This window comes from Pongo pygmaeus, chromosome 12 (assembly GCF_028885625.2).
Source record: "Pongo pygmaeus isolate AG05252 chromosome 12, NHGRI_mPonPyg2-v2.0_pri, whole genome shotgun sequence".
NCBI lineage: Eukaryota > Metazoa > Chordata > Mammalia > Primates > Hominidae > Pongo > Pongo pygmaeus.
In genome coordinates this window covers 100,601,787-100,622,458 of record NC_072385.2, presented here as the reverse complement: position 1 = coordinate 100,622,458, position 20,672 = coordinate 100,601,787, and the positions used below count along the sequence as shown (strand labels likewise).

Here is a 20,672-nt window from a genome sequence, read left to right as displayed (position 1 = left end):
TCTAGAATTTACACTGATCCAATTGAGACTGATTGAAAATGTTTTTGAAGCACCACTTCTACAGTTTCTTTGTATTCTCTTGCTCATAGACATTGATGAATGCCAGCACCGTCATCTCTGTGCTCATGGGCAGTGCAGGAACACTGAGGGCTCTTTTCAATGTGTGTGTGACCAGGGTTACAGAGCATCTGGGCTTGGAGACCACTGTGAAGGTAAGAATTGCTCCTGATTTCAGAATCATAAAATGCCCAGATCGGAGGGAAATCTGGGCATCATCTCAGCCTTGATCTTTGAACCTCATCTCTTGATTTCATAGTGAAGATATTAGATCCCTGCAAAGTGTCTTCCCTGGGGTCACATAAATAATTCAAAGAAGGGAGTAGAGTCCAGATTATCTTTGCACTGCTTGGAGCTGTCTTTTAGACTTGTGCCAGCCAAAGGCATAAAAGAATCAGTTTAACTTTACCAGCTATAGATGGTTTATCCTGGGTACATAGTTCTGAACTGTAACACCTTATTTATGCAGAACCAACTTCTAAATGTTCCAAATAAGTACATACAACTTAATTTTCCAGGTAATTAGAAGGTTTTTCAGAGCCAAACATCAATTCAGTTTTTGGCTTTTTGCATAAAACATTTCTGAAAGATATCCCACGTGTCCAGCATCGTGCAGTCATCAACCACTTTCACTACTTGTTTGGCTAAGAAGCTCTCTGCAGTGGTTGGGTGACTGAACCAGGCCTGCTTATGGAGATGGGAATATCTTCTCCCAGTGAGCTCCTTTTTCACTTTTACCACCAGTCTGTCACTTGTGAACTTCCTCTGTGTTCATTGTCCACCTAAGTAACAAGCTTTTTCACAGCCCACCTGAGGCTTCGCTGCATTTAGAGCCTGTCAGTTGTGAAACCAGAAATATGCATGTTGGCAGGGTCCGAGTTTTTGAAGGAGGGTCTGAACCCCACCTTTGAGAGAAGTGGATGAGCCTTTTGGTGAATGGTTTCATGACACACACATTTCAGCAGCCCCAGATCCTTTTTCACTACCAGTCCAGTTAATTGGGAAAGATCCATTGTCGTTTACAGCATCTACATTTCTGACCAGAGAACTTGGCACAAGCAGTCACAAGTGGCTGAGCCCCATATCCTCCTGCTGCTGGGAGTGTAAATGACCCAACCCTCGGGAAGGCAATTTAGGCAGCGTTTTAAAGGCCTTAAAGTGTATACTGTTAAAGAATCAGTAAATCAACTTCTAAGATTTTATCCTAAGGTGATCATGTTCCTCAAAAAACTAATAACACCAATGAAGAGTTATAATCAATATACCTATTGAGGCTGGGCGTGGTGGCTCACGCCTGTAATCCGAGCACTTTAGGAGGCCAAGGCAGGCGGATCACCTGAGGTCAGGAGTTAATGAATCAGTAAATCAACTTCTAAGATTTTATCCTAAGGTGATCATGTTCCTCAAAGAGTTAATAATACCAGTGAAAAGTTGTAATCAATATACCTATTAAGGCCAGATGCGGTGGCTCATGCCTGTAATTCCAGCACTTTGGGAGGCCGAGGCGGGCGGATCACCTGAGGTCAGGAGATCGAGACCAGCCTGGCCAACATGCTGAAACCCTGTCTCTACTAAAAAAATACAAATATTAGCTGGGCGTGGTGGTGCCCAGCTTATATATATATACACACACACACACACACACATATATACACACATACACACACAAACACACACACGCACACACACCCCTATTGAGAAATAGGTCCATTAAGTGATAATATAAGATATGACTATGTATGAAAAAGTTGTGTTTTGGGAACTCTCTAATACATGGGTAAATGATAATGATTCTAGGTAGTGGCATCCCAAGGTGGGAGGGTTGGTCGTGTTGGAGGGAGACATTTATGGAAGAATCTATTCTAGAACTAAGTAACTGGTAAGGTATATTCTAGGGCAGTGGTCCCCAACTTTTTTGGCACACAGGGACCAGTTTCGTGGAAGACAGTTTTTCCCTGGACGGGGTTGGGGGGATGGTTTCAGGATGAAACTGTCCCACCTCAGATTATCAGGCATTAGTTAGATTCTCATAAGGAGCATGCAACCTGGATCCTTCACATGTGCAGTTCACAAGAGGGTTCGCCCTCCTATGAGAATCGAATGCAGCTGCTGATCTGTCAGGAGATGGAGCTCGGGTGGTAATGCTTGCTCCCTGCTGCTCACCTCCTGCAGTGCCGCCCGGTTCCTAACAGGCCACGGACCTGTACTGGTCCATGGCCCAGGGATTGAGGACCCCTGTGCTAGGGCACTGAAAACGTAAACTGACCATCAGCATCTCTTCTGTCCTGATTCCTGGCCAAGCCAAGAAGGAACTGCACCATTGATTAAGTGTTGGGTAACTGATGTTCATCGGAGGGCATGTTCCTCGCTTTGTCTCTTTTAATGTGTAAGCATCTTAACAGAAGTCTAAGGTTTTTATTCCAAAAACATCCATTGCATGAAAAGTCAAACAAAAGCTTTTAGCAAACTCGTTCTTCATTATTAATGTATATAAGATATGATTATGTTCCGTAAGAAAGCTTCTTTTGGAATATATAATCAGGCCCTTTTCTTTTAAAGTCAGGACTAGTTTCTCTAGTGTACTGGGTTATAAATAGGACTGGAGTCCATCCAACTAATTTAGAGCTGCCTTTGAAACTATGTTAGCACTTCAGCCTGCTAATTCCCAACTAGCAATGTTTCCGACCCTCCCCAGTGATATTTAGCCATAATTAACTGAGCTGTGACTGTTCACGTGCCTCTCACAGCTGTGCAAGGAAGAGCCATCTTTCTTGTTGGCTTTTATGTTTACATGTGTCATTTTCCCCTAATAGCTCTGGCAAAGACCTTGTTTTCTTATTGTCCTGTCATCCTGCTGGCCTCCTCGTAGAGTCAGAATCCCAAGTGTTGTGCCTGCTTCTGTGCGCTACTGACTCCAGCATGCTTGGTAGCCAGTCATTCTGTGATAATGAGCATGCCTCCATTGTCCTCATTCTTAGGGGTCTGGAGCATCTCGGCTTTCAAAGGCTCTGCCTGTGACTCGTTCCCTCCAAGCACAGTCTTTCATCTCCCTGTCTACCTTAACCTTTCCCCAATCCCTCACTAAGGTTGCTCCCTGCAGTCCTTTACAAAGCTGAGAAGATGACTCACTACTTACAATGTCTTTTCCTTTCCCTCTGTGCCCTTTGCTCTTGGTCATTTATTTGTGGACAAAATTTTAAAAAGGTAGAAAGGTGGGATAGTATTTCTTTCTGGTATTTCTTTCCAAATCAGAGGCATTCATACATTCACTTATGTATTCGTTCAAATATTTATTTAGTGTGGAGCTTGTGCCAGGCACTGTTCTAGGCATAGGGCAATAAACCAAACAGAAATTCCTTCGTTTTGTAGATTACATTGTAGTGTGAGAGATAACAAAAAAATACAATAAATGGCTGGGTGCAGTGGCTCACGCCTATAATCCCAGCACTTTGGGAGTTCCGAGGCAGGTGGATCATGAGGTCAGGAGATTGAGACCATCTTAGCCAACATGGTGAAACCTCGTCTCTACTAAAAATACAAAAAAAAAAAAAAATTAGCTGGGCGTGGTGGCGCCTGCCTGTAGTCCCAGCTACTCAGGAGGCTGAGGCAGAAAAATCGCTTGAACCCAGGAGGCAGAGGTTGCAATGAGCCAAGATCGTGCCATTGCACTCCAGCCTGGGCAATAGAGCAAGACTCTGTCTCAAAAAAAAAAAAAATATATATATATATATATGATAAATAAGTAAAATATATAGTTCGTTAGATGGCAATCAGTTTTACAGAGAAAATAGAGTGGGGTATATGGGGTGTGTTGAGGGAGGGTGGTGATTTTAAATAAAGAGGGAAGTAGAGGCCTCGCTGGGATGATAACACTTAATCATTTATGGGTAGAGCATTCAGTTCAAAGGAATAGCAGGTGCAGATGCCCAAGGAACCAGCTGTGTGGAGACCTGAGGAGCACCACGTGGGCACTTTCCATTTCGATGCCCAAGATGAATATTCAAAGGAAGATATCTGAAAGGCAATTGGATCTATGCATTTGGAATTTAGGGATGAGTTCTAGGCCATGAAATTGATTGGGAATGAGTATAGCTAGAAGAGAGATAAATCCCGGGCCCTCCAACATTCAGAAGTGAGGAAATGGGTAAGAACCAGCAAAGGAGATTGAGGAAAACGTGGCAAGTGAAGAAGGAGAAAACCCAGAATCCAAGAGAAGAAAGTATTTCAAGGAGGAGGGAGTGATGGAGTGTGTCAAATGTTATTGCTAGGTAACAGAAGAACCAAAAGTTAACCATGGGATTTTTAGCAAGCTGGAAGTAGTTGGTGACCTCAACAAGCTCAGTCTTGGTAGAAAGATGACAGTGATTCACTGTTCCTGCCCTTAAAACCTGTTACTCTACTTCTAGGAAAAATATATATTTTCGCACTGCCCCAGGTGGTGGTACGAAATAGTACCATGTTGTGCTCTCTTAATGTTCAACCTTTTTATTGCTTTGAAGACAGATAAAGGCCTTGCAAAAAAAAATTTAAACTAAACCTAACCCTAACATATGCTCAGCTTTCTGATGTATATAATTATTTATAAACACTTAAAATAATGCTCTTTTCCCTCACATTCATTATTTGTCTTAGATTTTGGAAAATAAATGAGAATCAAATTGCTTTAAAGTAGCATGAACAGAGCCGGGCATGGTGGCTCATGCCTGTAATCCCAGCACTTTGGGAGGCCAAGGCGGGTGGATCAGTTGAGGTTGGGAGTTCGAGACCAGCCTGGCCAACATGGTAAAACCCCATCTCCACTAAAAATACAAAAATTAGCTGGCCGTGTTGGCAGGCGCCTGTAATCCCAGCTACTGGGAAGGCTGAGGCAGGAGAATCGCTTGAACCTGGGAGGCAATAGTTGCAGTGAGTCAAGATCACGCCACTGTACTCCGGCCTGGGTGATAGAGCAAAACTCAGTCTCAAAAAGAAAAACAAAAACCAGCATGAACAGAGCAACATGCTTCCATTATGCTGAGGCAAACATCTAGGTTATGAAGTGTTTTTTCTTGTAGAAATTCATATTCCCAGGATTCTCTTATGATCTTTTTTGAATTGAGTTTTTTATTTAACGCCACTGATCAAATATGCTTCTCCTCGCTTCATTATCTGCATTTCCTACAAAGCAAAGAAAGAAAGGTTAATGGGAAAAACTGATTGTCAGTCGGGTGCAGTGGCTCACGCCTGTAATCCCAGCACTTGGAGGCCGAGGCGGGCGGATCACAAGGTCAAGGGATCGAGACCGTCTTGGCCAACATGGTGAAACCCTGTCTCTACTAAAAATACAAAAATCATATGGGCGTGGTGGTGGGTGCCTGTAGTCCCAGCTACTTGGGAGGCTGAGGCAGGAGAATTGCTTGAACCGGGAGGCGGAGGTTGCAGTGAGCCGAGATAACACCGCTGCACTCCAGCCTGGCAACAGAGCGAGACTCCATCTGAAAAACAAAACAAAACAAAACTGATTGTCTACTTTACACCCATTAAAATAGTTGTAGAGCTATCAGAGTAAATGTGGAACAATCGGAGTTCTCATACGTTTCCTGTGGGAATGTAATTGCTACAGCCACTTTAGATAACAGTTGTTCAAAACTTAAATATAACCCAATTCCATGACCCATGCATCCTTTTCCTGGGTATTTACTCAAAAAAGGCAAAATCATATGTTCACACAAAGACTTATGATTATAGAAATATTTATAGAAACCTTATTCACAATGGCCCAAATGGAAACAACCCAAAATGCTTATCAAAAGGTGAATGAGTAAACAAATTATGGTGCATTCATCCAATGGAATTCTACCCAGCAATAAAGACCAGAGAACTACTGATACACACAACAACTTGGGTGAATCTCAAAACTATTATGCCGAGAGGAAGAAGCCCCAAAGCACAAAAGGAGTGAGAGGGAATGTGTTGGGGATGGAAATGCCTGTTCCTTGACTGGGATGTGGTCACAAGGATGTGTATACATTTGTCACAACTCATTGAGCTGACTCTTAAGTAGATCAATTTATTTTATGTACATTATACTTCAGTAAAGCTAGAAAAACACATTAAAGAAGAAGTTGAGAACCTGCCTTAGTTGAGACAAATTCACATCACCTTTGTTTTATGTTTTAGGGTCGGTACCCGGAAGCATTTTAATTCTGGGTGAACAGTCATTATAATAACATGTTTTTATTTGATAGAAAGAAGTGATAAGGCACTCTCTTATTTCTCTTTTGTTTGCCCCGTGAATAGTACAGAAGCCTGTTAACTGGTTGATTGGATTCTAGGAGAAAAATGAAATTTGGTATCACCGTACTTGAACCAGACAGCCGGGCGTATTAGACAGATGGCAACAGTCTCCATATTCACTTCTTCCTGGAATCTCTCATATTTTGGCAGCAATTACAATTATTTGCAAGAAATGCCATAAAATGCCAAATTCTGAGAAAACAAAGAAGGTTTTGTTCCTTAGCTTTCTTCATTGCTAATAACTTAAATCCTCACATTCACAACAGAAGAGGGCTCATGGAGTACATTAGGAATAATGAGCTTTGACTAGGGGTAAACATGGTAATCAGCAGCCCTCGAGAAAGATCTGCTCGCGTTCATGAGGTGAAGGGGGGCCATTAATTGTCTTTCATTCTCACAGTCAAAACTCGTTATTGGTTATGTATACCACTTTTAGTTGCGCATTTGCTATGAATTTTTTTAAACATTTTTTAAAATCCAGGCTACCTCAAACCTGTTTGTTACAGCTGCTGAATAAGTGACTTAAACTAGGTTTTTGATCTTGCTGTTCTCCTCCTGTTCAAAAGTCCCTCTTCTTCCGACTCCCCCATATTCTACCCTACTGTGAAATTTACTATAAGTAAATTTACAAATATGCTTCTGTTACTCAAAAATTTTATTTTAAACTTTATGATATTCTTTGTCTAAATGCATATGACCCCTAAAGTTGATGCTACTACTTTGTCAGATAATTATATTTTGTGACAATTCTTATGTTACATTGGTTTGGACTTATAAAACAATGTAATATTTTATGTTTAATAATACAATATCATTTGTTTATTTTATTGTTAATAATACAATATAGTTTGTTTCTTTGAACAAACATTTCTCTTGGGGGCAAAGACCATGCTGAAAACTTTCAAATTTTTTTCTATAATGCATAATACAGGAGTTTGTATAAATAGATCAAGTGTTGCTCAAGATATACTTAATAAGTATTTCTGAAATATTTTAAGTCTTTATCATCACCAACAATATAATCAAGTAAATTATTATTTGCTACAGAATTTTGACTTTTCCTCTTCCATTTAATTTCATTTGATGTTTAAAAGTTCCATTTCTTGGCCAGGTGTGGTGGCTTATGCCTGTAATCTCAACACTTTGGGAGGCTGAGGTGGGCGGATCACTTGAGGTCAGGATTTCAAGACCAGACTGGCCAACATGGTGAAACCCCATCTCTACTAAAAATACAAAAATTAGTTGGGCGTGGCACCGGTGCCTATAATCCCAACTACTTGGGAGGCTGAGGCATGAGAATCACTTGAACCTGGGAGGCAGAGGTTGCAGTGAGCCGAGATAGTGCCACTGCACTCCAGCATGGGTGACAGGGCAAGACTCCGTCTCAAAAAAAAAAAAAAAAAAAAAAAATTTTTAAGTTGTCATGTATTTAAAATTATGTATTATAAATGATGTAAAATAGTGTACCTTTACATGTAAGAGAAATGTCTAATTTTCCAATATGTGATTTATTTAGTCTTTAAGAAATTTTAAATCGGGTTTTAGATATCAACGAATGCTTGGAGGACAAGAGTGTTTGCCAGAGAGGAGACTGCATTAATACTGCGGGGTCCTATGATTGTACTTGTCCGGATGGATTTCAGCTAGATGACAATAAAACATGTCAAGGTATTTCTTGCTCTCTTTTTTTCCCCAGTCATTATTTACATAATTCTTCAATTCTGCCATGTTTCCAGATGATAGTCTGTGGTTTTGCCATGTGATTTATATGTAAATAGTCTATGTCAATTTTTGATATTAAAATACCTGTCTTGGGTCCGCATCAAGTGCAGGAAGGTGTTGCTTTGTCCAGCATAGTGTCAACTGAAACTCACATGAGTCAGAGCCGTGTCCTCACTGCGTGCTTCCATACTGAGGTCACCTGTACTTTACTGTTTATTCCATGCTGTAACCTTGGTACTGGGTTCTAAATTATCTTTATAGCATCTTTTATGGGCATATTTTATTTTGTCTCCTAGGTGGTATTTATCTGTCCTTTTCCGACACTTTTTTTATCCAGTGCCCACCATTGCTTTTTTTTTTTGAGACAGAGTCTTGCTCTTGTCACCCAGGTTGGAGTGCAGTGGTGTGATCTTGGCTCACTGCAACCTCCACCTCCCAGGTTCAAGCGATTCTCCTGCCTCAGCTTCCTGAGTAGCTGGGATTACAGGTGCCTGCCACCACACCTGGCAAATTTTTGTATTTTTATTGGAGACGGGGTTTCACCACCTTGGCCAGGCTGGTGTTGAACTCCTGACCTTGTGATCCCCCAGCTTCGGCCTCCAAAAGTGCGGGATTACAGGCATGACCCACTGCACCTGGCTCACCATTGCTTTTTCTCTTCCTAAAAAGCCTCACTAATAATTTGGTCAAAATCATGAAGAAGGGGATCTTACATTTTTTCAATGTGCTGTCACGTTTAATCTTCCAAACTGTACAGTGCATGAAGGGTACTAATAAAAACACAGCAACACAACACAGATACTAATAATAACAATCACAGCAGCTGTAACTGAGCTTCTTCAGTATGCTGAGTACTGTAGGTATCTTGGTATCTCTTCGAATTCTTACAGCAACTTCAGAGGTAGCTTTTCTTGTATTCATTTTGTGCATGAGTAACTGAGGCTCCGAGAAGTTAGTGAGTATGCTGCTCTCTAATGAGTGGTAAAGTTGAGATTTGAACCCAGTATCTTTTCCCACTACTCTTCCCTACATTGCCATACCAATTATTGTTATGTTTATAGCCAAAAGAAAGAAGAAAGTGAAATTAAGTGATTTCTCTCACAAGGTAGCCCATTGAGTCATTTCGACACCATGGCTAAAAAAATTAAATTCTCTAGATTCTCTATCCCAACATTTTTAGATATACCTGACTTGACCCACAAGCTTTCCTCTATTTACTAGTGTTAGTAAACCCATGTTTATATTTTCCACTGAAAATTCACACTTATTTTACCTTTATATCTGTTTATTTCTGATACCTGATAAATATTATTTTTTTCTTATTGTTTATCTACCGTTATGGAACTGTGTAGTGTATCCCAAAGCAAAAATAAATTAAAAAAATTGTTGGAGTTACTTTTTACCCACTATTACTGAATATGTATGATTTTTTTAAAATTCTGGATTGCCATAAATTATATCTCATCTCACATGTCCCAAATAACAGTCTTCCTGTGGGAGAGGATGGTATCTACTCTCTAAGATAGTGGCACTGGAATTATATATCTGTATTACCAGTCACACCCAGCCATGTGTCAGAGAGATGAAAAACATGGACCTTTGCCACAAGGTTTTAAAAAATTATTCCTTTACTGATCCCAAGATTTAAATATACACCTTCCTGCACTTGATGTGTACCCGAGACAGGTATTTTAAAAATCCCAAGATTTAAATATACCATGTACCTCATTTGAGATCATATATTTATTTGCCATCCTCATGCAATAAGGTGAAATTCAATTTTTTCCAGTGCAGAAATTAAATGTGCTTGGATTTAATGCAAAAGAGAAGGAACATTTGAATTATAAATATATGTGAGAATATTTCCACTTTGGGACTATTACCTTTTAACAAAATGAATCTTGATTTATATAAAAATACCAAGAGATGGAAATTAAAAAAAAAGGAAAACAAACCCTGAATCTTGTTTTTATTATAGGCTTTTTGGCTTAAAAGTATATTTTCTTTTCTAACTCTTCTCGTCACAATTTGTTTTGGCCAAATACAGGCAAAACCAAATCTTAATAAAAATGAACCAAGATTTCATATTGCATAAATTTAACTTCTAGAGTTCAGTCACACGGAACTGATTTAGTTATCTGGTTCATTAATTGCACTACTCCATTCTCTCAATATATTAAATTTGTGTCTGTGGTTTGATATCACCTCTCAAATATGTGACTACTCCAGAAATACAGGGTTTTATTGACTATCAGTCATTATTAAATTGTCTTCATTCTCTGTCACATTTATTCCTGTTTTCCAGAATAAGTTAATATGTCTGAAAAATGTAGATCCAAATAAATGAGAAGCATTTCTGAAGTAGGTCTTAGTACTGTTTAAAGAATAGTGTCTGTGAATCTGTTTTATCACCCACCACCTCCTGTTAGAAGCTGTACATGATGGCATATATATACTCACCTCATTTTGAATTATCCCTTTTCGCTCTTTCACTAGAGGCAGTTTTGTGATCTTTCACTCTGCCTGAAGTTAGTAGCGTACTTTTCTCTAATCCCTTGATCATGTCAGCATTCTGTAGAGAGGTGTAGATTTCAGTTTGTTTAAATTCTGAAAATGTAATTGATGGCAATGCAAATAACCATGGACATGTTTGAATAACAGTGTGTGATAGGCATAAACTTTAAACCTTACCTAATGTTCTGAAAATACTTCTATATTCAGTAAGGCATTTTCAGTTGGAAGCATGTTTAAGATTTTCTTTCCCATACAAAACTAATGATGATATACAGACAGTATGGAAATTCCATGTTAATAGTCTCTTCAGAAATGTGGCAGGATACATTTGAGATTCAGAATGCAGTTCAGTTTCATGTTTTGATTTACGCATGCCAAATTATGAATTTCTGTGGAATCGCGGACCCATGAAAGAAACCCAACTTAAATATAGTCTGGCTTTCAGCTCGAAGTTACTAGCAGCATAGTTTAGAAATGCCTCAATAAGTACAATCGAAATTGAATGCATATGTTTCCCTAGTTCCAAATATTCATGTTGTTCTTTCTTAGCAGTTTCCTGGAAAAAAAAAAGTCTAGGAATTCATCTTCAGTTCCTGTCATCAAACTTTTTAGACAATTATTTGTGTTAATCAGTGACTTTTTTGATACAAAAACTTTGTGCACATTATTCCCTATGCAAAGTTGCAAAGCAGGTAGTTTTTCAAGGACCACACTGAGGCATAGGATAAAATAAGAAGAGGTGTCTCAGGTAGCTGCTAGGGCTTAATAAGATGGATATAGGTCCTGAGCTTGATCCCCAAGCCAGTGGAACTTCATGCCACCTTCTTCCTCAGATAGAGTTAATTCTTGGGCAGCAGGTTGGAAATAAAGAGTTTATCTGAGGACCAAAAGGAGGTCAAAATTCAAAAAGGATGGCCAATCTAAGATATTACCAATAGGTAGAGAACAAACATAGACAATATCAGAGATTTTATAAAAGAAGTAAAGAATTTCACAGAGTAAAATCATATTGAGAAATACATAAGTAGAAAATGATTCATTGGCCTTCCTTGAAATATCTAAAAACTAGTGACAGTAACAAGAATAGGAGAATTGTTAAGAAAGTATGAGTAATTCCTGTTGGGTTTCTTATTTTTATTCAGCGACGGGCAGGCCAAATAATCTGAATTATATGGCAGATGGAAGGGTAAAGAGTTCAAGATTAAATAAAGGAAGACGGTTAAACCAATAATTGCCAGAATTTCTGTTGCACAGGAAGATCAGCAAGTCAAAAAGAAGAACTTCAGGAGATTCTGGCTGTAGGGAAAGGGATGACTTTATTGAAGACCACTGGGTCAGTGGCTAAGCATGTTGTAGCAGCCAATAGGAAGAACGTACAATCTGTATGTACCTTTCCCCTGTTCTTATTAAGGTTTGCAGTATTCATGTGGGTTCCTGTACTGAAGACCTCTTTTGTAAGAGATAAAGGGAGGGCCTACGAGACTTGGGGAAGATAGGAAAATGACCTTAGTGGAGCTATGCCTCCTGAATGCTGCTGCTAAGGACGTGTGATCATTTTTATGACCCCCAATTAACTAAAAGAACCTTCACCAGTCACCATTCAGTTAGCGGAGAAGGAAAATAACTGAGAAATTTTGTGCTGGACAAACATTCATAAGACCCTGCAATGTACCCAATAGGAGTCAGGAACTCAGAGCTTTTCAACTGAGATCACTTATCAAGGAGCCATCAGTGTAATGAGGGACACAGATGAGTAAACCAACAATTAGGCAGTTGCATGTATCAGAACCATTGTGAATAGGTGTACCTTTCTCTAGGCGCTTTATGTTGTCATCTTGGGCACTGTTAGCCAATATGATTAGAACTGGTTTGAAAGAGCCTTTTACTTATAGTAAACAGTCCATGTGTTATCAGTGTTTGGAAGTAGCCCTTGACCCTGGCCATGGGGAGCACAATTACACTGAGGACAAGCTGAGCATAAAGTCGACAACACAAGTGTATGGCATGATCTGTTCATGAGTCTTCTTAATAGTAATTACTGCTTTTTGACCCTTCATTGTGTGGTAGGCACTGCACTGAGCCCTGATTCGCTGATTTCATCATCGGAAACCATGCAAATACGAATTTGCATGGTCTAACAGGCCTTCTCGGCCAAGCATGGTGGCTCACCTCTGTAATTGCAGCACTTTGGAAGGCGAAGACAGGAGGATCACTTGAGGCCAGGAGTTCCAGACCAGCCTGGGCATCATAGTGAGACCCCATCTCTGCCAAAAATTTAAAAAATTAGCCAGGCATGGGGCCAGTACCTTAGTGCCAGCTACTGGAGAGGCTGAGGAGAGAGGATTACTTGCGCCCCAGAGTTTGAGACTGCAGTGAGCCATGATCATGCACTGCACTGCAGCCTGGGCAAAACAGTGAGACCCTGTCTCTAAAATAACTAAATAGGCCTTCTTTTACTTGTATTTTATTTCTGTTACCCATTTCCAATGAGTTATAGATTGGAGTCTATTTCATTTATATATTCAGCAGACATTTGTGAAGTGCCATGTATGAGCCAAATACTATAAATAAGACATGTCTAGCCTTGCCCTTAAGAAGCCCACATCCTAGGGATGGATAGGCAGGAATGTAGCAAGGTGCTACAGACTATAACAGCTGTGTGCATGGCAATGGGAGAGGACAAAGAAGGACACAGCATTCTCACCAATGAAGTGCGTCTCTCAGAGTTGTGGAGTATTCCTCAAGCCCCATGTGTCTAAAATAAGGGTAACTTTGGGTTGAACCTATGAAATTGCTTTTTTTGCAGGTCAAAAATGATTGTACATTGGCTATTTCCTAACTCAACCTAAATAGTTTCTCTCTCATAACTCAGCTTGTCCTGTGGTTGATTTATGAATAAATGGTAGAGTTGTGCCACTAAATAAATGTCCAGCCATGTCATAATAGATTTCTTTACCATCTGTTTGATAGTATATGGGAATGAAACCGATTTTTTTCAAGTTTTTAAGACTCTCTTTTAAATTACAGATATTAATGAATGTGAACATCCAGGGCTCTGTGGTCCTCAAGGGGAGTGCCTAAACACAGAGGGTTCTTTCCATTGTGTCTGCCAACAGGGTTTCTCAATCTCTGCAGATGGCCGTACGTGTGAAGGTAAGATAAACCATACGAAATCATATTGTTGTGTGATAAAAGAGAGAGGAGATTGCTTTCACTTATACAAAGACTTAAAGACACTAAGAGGTACTGCATAATTCAGAGCCTCAAAGCATGTGTGCATCAAAGTAAACCATACCTGAAAGCATAGCTCAGGGGTTGCTGGGATTTACGAACAGGATAACCTAAGGTTATGATGATAAAAACACTCACAGATGGCTCCACGACTGGTACTGAATTAATGAGTCGAAATGTGCAGTGACTGATAGGAGACATGTAGGAGACCTAAAGGAAAACTGTGGCAACTTCCCTTTCCCCTGGGACTCTGCTTCTTTTGATTGTGCTTCATGTAGATGGTCTTGATCATTCTGTGTATAAAAAATGTCTTGCGGCTGGGTGCGGTGGCTCACGCCAGCACTTTTGGAGGCCGAGGCAGGTGGATCACTTGAGACCAGGAGCTGAAGACCAGCCTGGCCAACATGGTGAAACCTCATCTCTACTAAATATACAAAAGTTAGCCAGGTGTGGTAGTGGGTGTCTGTGATCCCAGCTACTTGGGAGGCTGAGGCAGGAGAATCACTGTAACCCAGGAGGCAGAGGCTGCCGTGAGCCGAGATTGCACCATTGCACTCCAGCCTGGGCGACAAGAGCAAGACTCCATCTAAAAAAGAAAAAAAGAATGTCTTGCTTGATTTTTCTGTGTCACTGTGAACAAATCTTCTAGAATTCTTCCCCTAATATCCTTATTTCCAAGGCAGTATATTTACTTACCTATCAGTATTTATTATCTCCTAAAAGCTAATTAAGTTGTAAGATGTTAAGATAATGCTCTTGGCTTCCTACTTACAACCTCTGTATGTTTGCAAGAATACAGCACTGGTTATTTTCATAAGATTTGTGTTCTTGAAGACCTGTTATAGCTTGCTAAATGGAGGAATAATTTACCTGAACCATTTTAAAAGTAAACTGAAAAGATTCCCGTAATCATAATTTCAGTTGATCTCTTTTGAGAATCTAGATTATTGAAACAGCTATATTTTAAAGAAGTAAATTGCAAAAGTTTTGTTCTGGGTCTCACATAGTGCCCAGATTCTTTGCTCTAAAAAATAGTGCAACAGGAAGTATCTGCTCTCCTTGCTAGTACCAGAATGGAACCAAGCCGAGTGCCAGCAACCAGGTTCATCTGAAACTAATTATTATATTGGGAGGAATAAACTGATCTTATAAAGAGCAGAAGATTGTTGAAATTACTCTCCTGCTGAGCAGACAAAATATGGATGCCAGATTTGACTAGAATTGGGAGAGAGAGAGTTCAGAGTGGATTGAGCAAACAGATTGAGGGGTTTGGAAGGGATAGGAAGTTGGGAAATGGAAGAAAGCATCATAATAATGTGGGTGATGAGAGATTTAGAAGAAATCCATGCTTCAGTGGTTCAAGTTTTATGTAAATTTTATATTTGGAGCTTCGAGACCAGAGCTTTTAGAAAAGACACTCCATGAATGCATACATTCTTCTGCAGAGATTATATTATTCCTCAGCTTGAGGGATAGGGTGCAAGCCCATCCGAGTCACTGATGAAACAGATTTGCAGAATTCCTAAACTCCAGAAGGATGCAGGTTTGCTTTTTGCTTAGCTCTAAATCATGGATGGTAAAGGCTTGCTTCCTAAAAAATGGTCTGTGGTATAACTACTGATGGTTGTGCCATGCAAAATTATATTCAGAAAAAAACATAAGTAACCTCAAGTGCTCACTAGTCAAAGCTGTTGTTCCAAAAGAATATACTAAACATAAATATATTCACATTTATTTTGTCTTTTGCACTTACTAATGATTTAATTCTATACTTTTTTAACACAGATTTCTGCAACTTGAGAGTTGCATAATCACTGTAATTTAGTTGCAGCTCTAATTTTGTTGGTCATTTACTTGGCAAAGACTTTAATTTAAAAATGTGGTTTTAGAAAACTTGTAATGCTTTATAAATTACTGTACTCATTGAGTATACTCTTTGTGACACTTGGTCCGTACTGCCTTGACTCCAGAACCTGGACAATTTTATAAGTAATGAAATACAAGTTAGAATATTCTGTTGGTATTATACATGGTAGTATAACTAGAACTCTCCATAATTATTATGCATGTTATTCTCTTTCTGGGATAAGTTCTGCATGAATTTTATTTTTTATGGGCTTAATCCAATATTCTAAATTGGTCCAAATTTCCCTTTGTTAGACTCAGTCTGAAACTTATGGCAATAGTGCTATGTCCTGATTTCTACCTCTGGCTGTGCTGCAGGACAAAGCCAGCTCATGTGATCAGTATTCAGCAGTGAGGCTGATGTGTGATTGAAATTTAGCAATGGAGCAGTTGTACGTAGTACTTGAATTAACACTGAGAAGAAGTGGGTGGCATTCTTATCTCATGCCCATTTACTGATTTTCTTCTGAGCTTCTGTGTGAGGAGCTGAAGCCGCATTGACACCAGGGCTGACCTGCCCTGCTCTAAGCAGGGCTAAATAACTCGCACACAGCTGAAGGAAGGAGGGCCCTTCCCTGATTTCCCATGACTTGGAGAAGTGTCAGCATCTGGTCATAGTTAATGAACCACAATGAAGAGGCAAACTCTGTCAACATGAATTGTCTTAAGTGTAGCATGGCAGCTTCTATAGCAATAAAAATGGCACCACTGGCTCCTTCCTTTCCCTTACATGTATAGGTTGAGTATTCCCAATCTGAAAATCCAAAATCTAAAGCACTCCACATTCTAAAACTTTGTGAGTGCAGATATGATGCTCAAAGGAAATGCTCATTGAGCATTTCAGATTTTAGATTTTTGGATTAGGGATGCTCAACAGGTAAGAATAATGTACACATTCCAAAATTACCACCACCCCCCGCAAAGAAAAATCCCAAATCTGAAATACTTCTAGCCCTAAGCGTTTTGGATAAGGGATACTCAATCTGTATATGGTACTCTGGGATACATACCTGGGAGAGGAAGGAGAAACACCGTGGTTCTCCCATATAAGATAAAGAATGGTGTAATTCACAGTTCAAGTAAAGTGGAAAGTAGGTGGTGGGTGGGCAGCTATTTGTCATTTATTCACTCACGTAACCAGTATTTACTGAGTTCCTATCTGGTTCCAGGCCCTGTTCCAAGGGTAAAACATACAATTCTTGCCTACATGAAGCCTACATTCCACTAGGGGAATTGGGGATAAAGAAGCCAATGGTATATGTAGGATACATTAAGTGTTTATAACATAGCATAGTTGCCCTTTCTGGATATAAATAAGTGCAGAGTGTAACGTGTCATATATAATATAATACACAGGATATTTTTTTCAAATCCCAGACTTAGATGTCAGGAAATTGCAGGGGAACAGGACTCTTCTGATTGACTTCTGCTACACTTCCCTTTCCTCTCTCAGTTATAGTTCATCTTCTCCTGCCACCTTCCTTTCACGCTATAGCCAGAGCTTTTATCTTGTGTATTAAAACAAAGGAAACTTTTTCTTTCACTCAGCTCATTGTTTTATGGTCCATTTGACCATATCCATTTGTTTAGCAAAAAATCATAATTCTTTTGCCTTTTTATTTTTGCCCTTTTTTACTGTGGAATTTTAATTCACATGAAAAATACTCATCATCAAGTCTGGGCAACATAGCAAGACTCTGTCGCTACAAAAAAATTTTTTTTTAATTAGCTGGACATGGTGGCTCATGTCTATAGTCCCAGCTACTCAGGGGACTGAGGCGGAAGGATCGCTTGAGCCCAGGAGTTCAAGGCTGCAGTGAGCTGTGGTTGCGCCACTGTACTCCAGCCTGTGTGACAGAGCCAGACCCTGTCTCTTAAAAAAAAATAATCTGACCAGGCACAGTGGTTCACGCCTGTAATCCCAGCACTTTGGGAGGCCAAGGCAGGTGGATCACCTGAGGTCAGGAGTTTGAGACCAGGCTGACTAACATGGTGAAACCCCGTCTCTACTAAAAATACAAAAATTAGCTGGGTGTGGCGGCAGGCGCCTGTCATCCCAGCTACTCATGAGGCCGTGGCAGGAGAATCACTTGTACCCAGGAGGCAGAGGTTGTAGTGAGCCGAGATTGCGCCATTGCACTCCAGCCTGGGCAACAAGAGTGAAACGACATCTCAAAAGAAAAAAAAATCGTTATCATTGCATTCATAAGCTGATTAGAGATTCGGTCTCTTTATCATCAGTAGAATGCGTGTGGAAGAAAATTAGGAAAACTTATGGTAATCAGATTCCTAGGGGTCACTGTGTCTGTCCCATGGCCCATGGGGAAAAACCTCCTGATCTCTGACTTTGTGTCGCCTCTTTTCCATGCCTCCTTCCTTGCTGCACTTGGCCAGGAACAATTGCGCTCTCCCAGTCGTGTGCCCAGGCTGAGCAAGGGTTTGTGTGACTGCCGTGGAGTGCGGCACACCCCCCATCTCTAGGCTCCCTGTGCACTCCATCCTGTTCACATGATACAGCGGCCATGTTCATCTAGCAGGGACCCCAAGGAGCCCACCCACACAGAAGGAGCACCAGCAGCTTATAGGACCTGGCACCTTTCCCTCCAGTGTTGGCCAGGCTTGGTTAGTCATGGCTAATTAGGCCTCCAAACCATGGCCAAAATCACTCCCTGAAGTACTGTCTTTTAGAAAGCATCCCCATTCATTCCTTCATTTGACAGATATTTATTAAGTGTCTACCTGTGTGCCATCCATTGTTCTAGGTACTGGGGCCTTGTCAGTGAAGAACAACGGAAGATCCCCACTTACTTGGAGGCAATAAACTAACAGATAACTAAGATGTTAGAAAGTGTGATAAAGGCTGGGCATGGTGGCTCACACCTGTAATCCCAAGCACTTTGGGAGGCTGAGGCGGGTGGATCACTTGAGGTCAGGAGTTCGAGGCCAGCTTGGCCAACATGGTGAAACCCCGTCTCTACTAAAAATACAAAAATTAGCTGGTTGTGGTGGTGCACGCCTGTAACTCCAGCTACTCAGGAGGCTGACGCACGTGAATAGCTTGAACATGGGAAGTGGAGGTTGCAGTGAGCCAAGATCATACCACTGCACTCCACCCTGGTGACAGAGCAAGACTGTCTCAAAAAGAAAAAAAAGTGTGATAAACTCTGTGGAAAAAAAAAAAAAGAAAAGGTAGAGCACAATATGGGGGACCTGAAGGGTAGAGCAAGAAGTGGAAAGCTGCTTTGATGCTAACTGGGGTGATCAGAATCGGCTATTCTGCTTCTGTAAGTGAAAGAAATACTAAAATTTTCTGAGTGAAGAAATGAAGCCATATGAAGTGCCTGTCATGTTCAAACTGGTCTTCTACTGGCTAAGTGATGAAAGCCCATCAATAAATAGGTAAGGGAGCATGAGATGGCAGCTGAGGACTTTCTTCCAACTGTCAACATGAATTCTATTATCCAGACAAGAATAGAAAATCAGATAAAGTACAACGCCAAGAGTTGTAAACACTTGATGTAAACTATGGACTTTGGATGATAATGATGTAAGAGTTCATCAGTCATAACAACCGTACCAGTCTGGTGCAGGAGACGGGCAGTGGCAGATGCTGGGGGCTGGTGTGAGGGAGACAGGGTATAAATGAAAACTCTCTGTGTAATCTTATTGGGAACCTAAAACTGCTCTTAAAGTCTTTTTGAAAACTCAGACATATTTTTGGCATTACCTTTTTTTTTTTATTGGAAAGGAAAAATGAAAACCTTTCATTTTATTAATAATTCTATATTCCACTCCTGTATTTTCTTCTCTTGGATGATGATGGTGATATTATTTCTCACTTTTCAAAATAATACCCTGGACTGAGTATGGGATCAGCAGCTTCTCCTGCTAGTTTTCAAAAACGATTCTACTATTTGATTGAAAAATTGAGCACTGCAAGATTGGAAGGGGGCTTCTTGTCACATCTCGCCTGAACTCTGACTCCCACAGTATACCCAAAGTATTCAGGAATCAAGTCCTATTGCTAAACATCTGTAGAGACTAACCCCATAATCTTCTTGGGTGTCTACTATAAATCACTTCTTGCCTACACATTCATCTGAAATGGAAACTGGTAAAAATTGCCAATGCGTTGACGTGTACTGAGAGTAGTGATGTCACAACCGAGAGAAGATGGATTCAAACTCTCAGGCTAATTTTGTATTCATTGGGAACCAGAAAACACGATAAAGACAACATTGCCAAATCAAAAAAGTAACAAATTGGAAGCAGACGTGGGGTTTGTTTTCACACTTTTAGGTACATCTTCTATGAACGGGAGAGAATGAAAGCGTAAAGCCATGGACGGTGCCCCAAGGCAGTTGGTGGTTTTGTGGCATGGATATAGAACTTTATATCTGTCACCAAAGAGAAAATGTTTTTGAAAATGATTTAGCCAAGTGGGATGCTGAAGAACTCTGACACAGTAATATATTACATGTGGTGTGCTTAGCCCAAGATTTTCAGGTTTTTAGGAGTTTTTGGGTCTGAAACTGAAAACTGTACTAAGAGTTGATGATTTTAGTATTTCTTAGTAGAGAGAATTTTAACAACAGAATCCACTCTCTTCCATGTGTAAAAAGAAAAAGGATCATACAACATTCTAGGTAAAGAAAGAAAGTGGCTTCCAGCTATAAAAGCTACTGTTCACACTCACTCTTCCTGTGAATGTACTTCTGCAGAAGTGAGTGAAAATGAGTGTTTAAATCATTAGGGAGAGAGCTGAGGAAATTTTTCTGGAATGAGTTGCTTTTGGACTTGAAATGCAAATTTTCCATGCATTGCTTGATTGTCTTCCATATATCAACATTTGTATAAAGAAATTCCTAATAGTAGCAAAAAATTCGAGAGCTCTTCCTAAGCCTTCTTTTTTTTTTTTTTTTTTTTTTTTTTTTATCACTGCTGACCTTTTCAAACCCCAGAGCTAT

General features: G+C 40.1%; 1 protein-coding gene across 23 annotated transcripts in view; it reads left to right on the top strand.

The window, feature by feature from the left end:
• Window positions 1–20,672, top strand: part of LTBP1 (latent transforming growth factor beta binding protein 1) — a 443,088-nt gene that overhangs the window by 344,517 nt on the left and 77,899 nt on the right. For all 23 annotated transcript variants that reach the window (XM_054475443.2, XM_054475439.2, XM_063648824.1 and 20 more), the window contains 3 exons: window positions 90–212; window positions 7,879–8,001; window positions 13,597–13,722. In XM_054475443.2, the coding sequence (XP_054331418.1) occupies window positions 90–212; window positions 7,879–8,001; window positions 13,597–13,722 (372 nt within the window). The remainder of the gene's footprint in view (window positions 1–89; window positions 213–7,878; window positions 8,002–13,596; window positions 13,723–20,672) is intronic.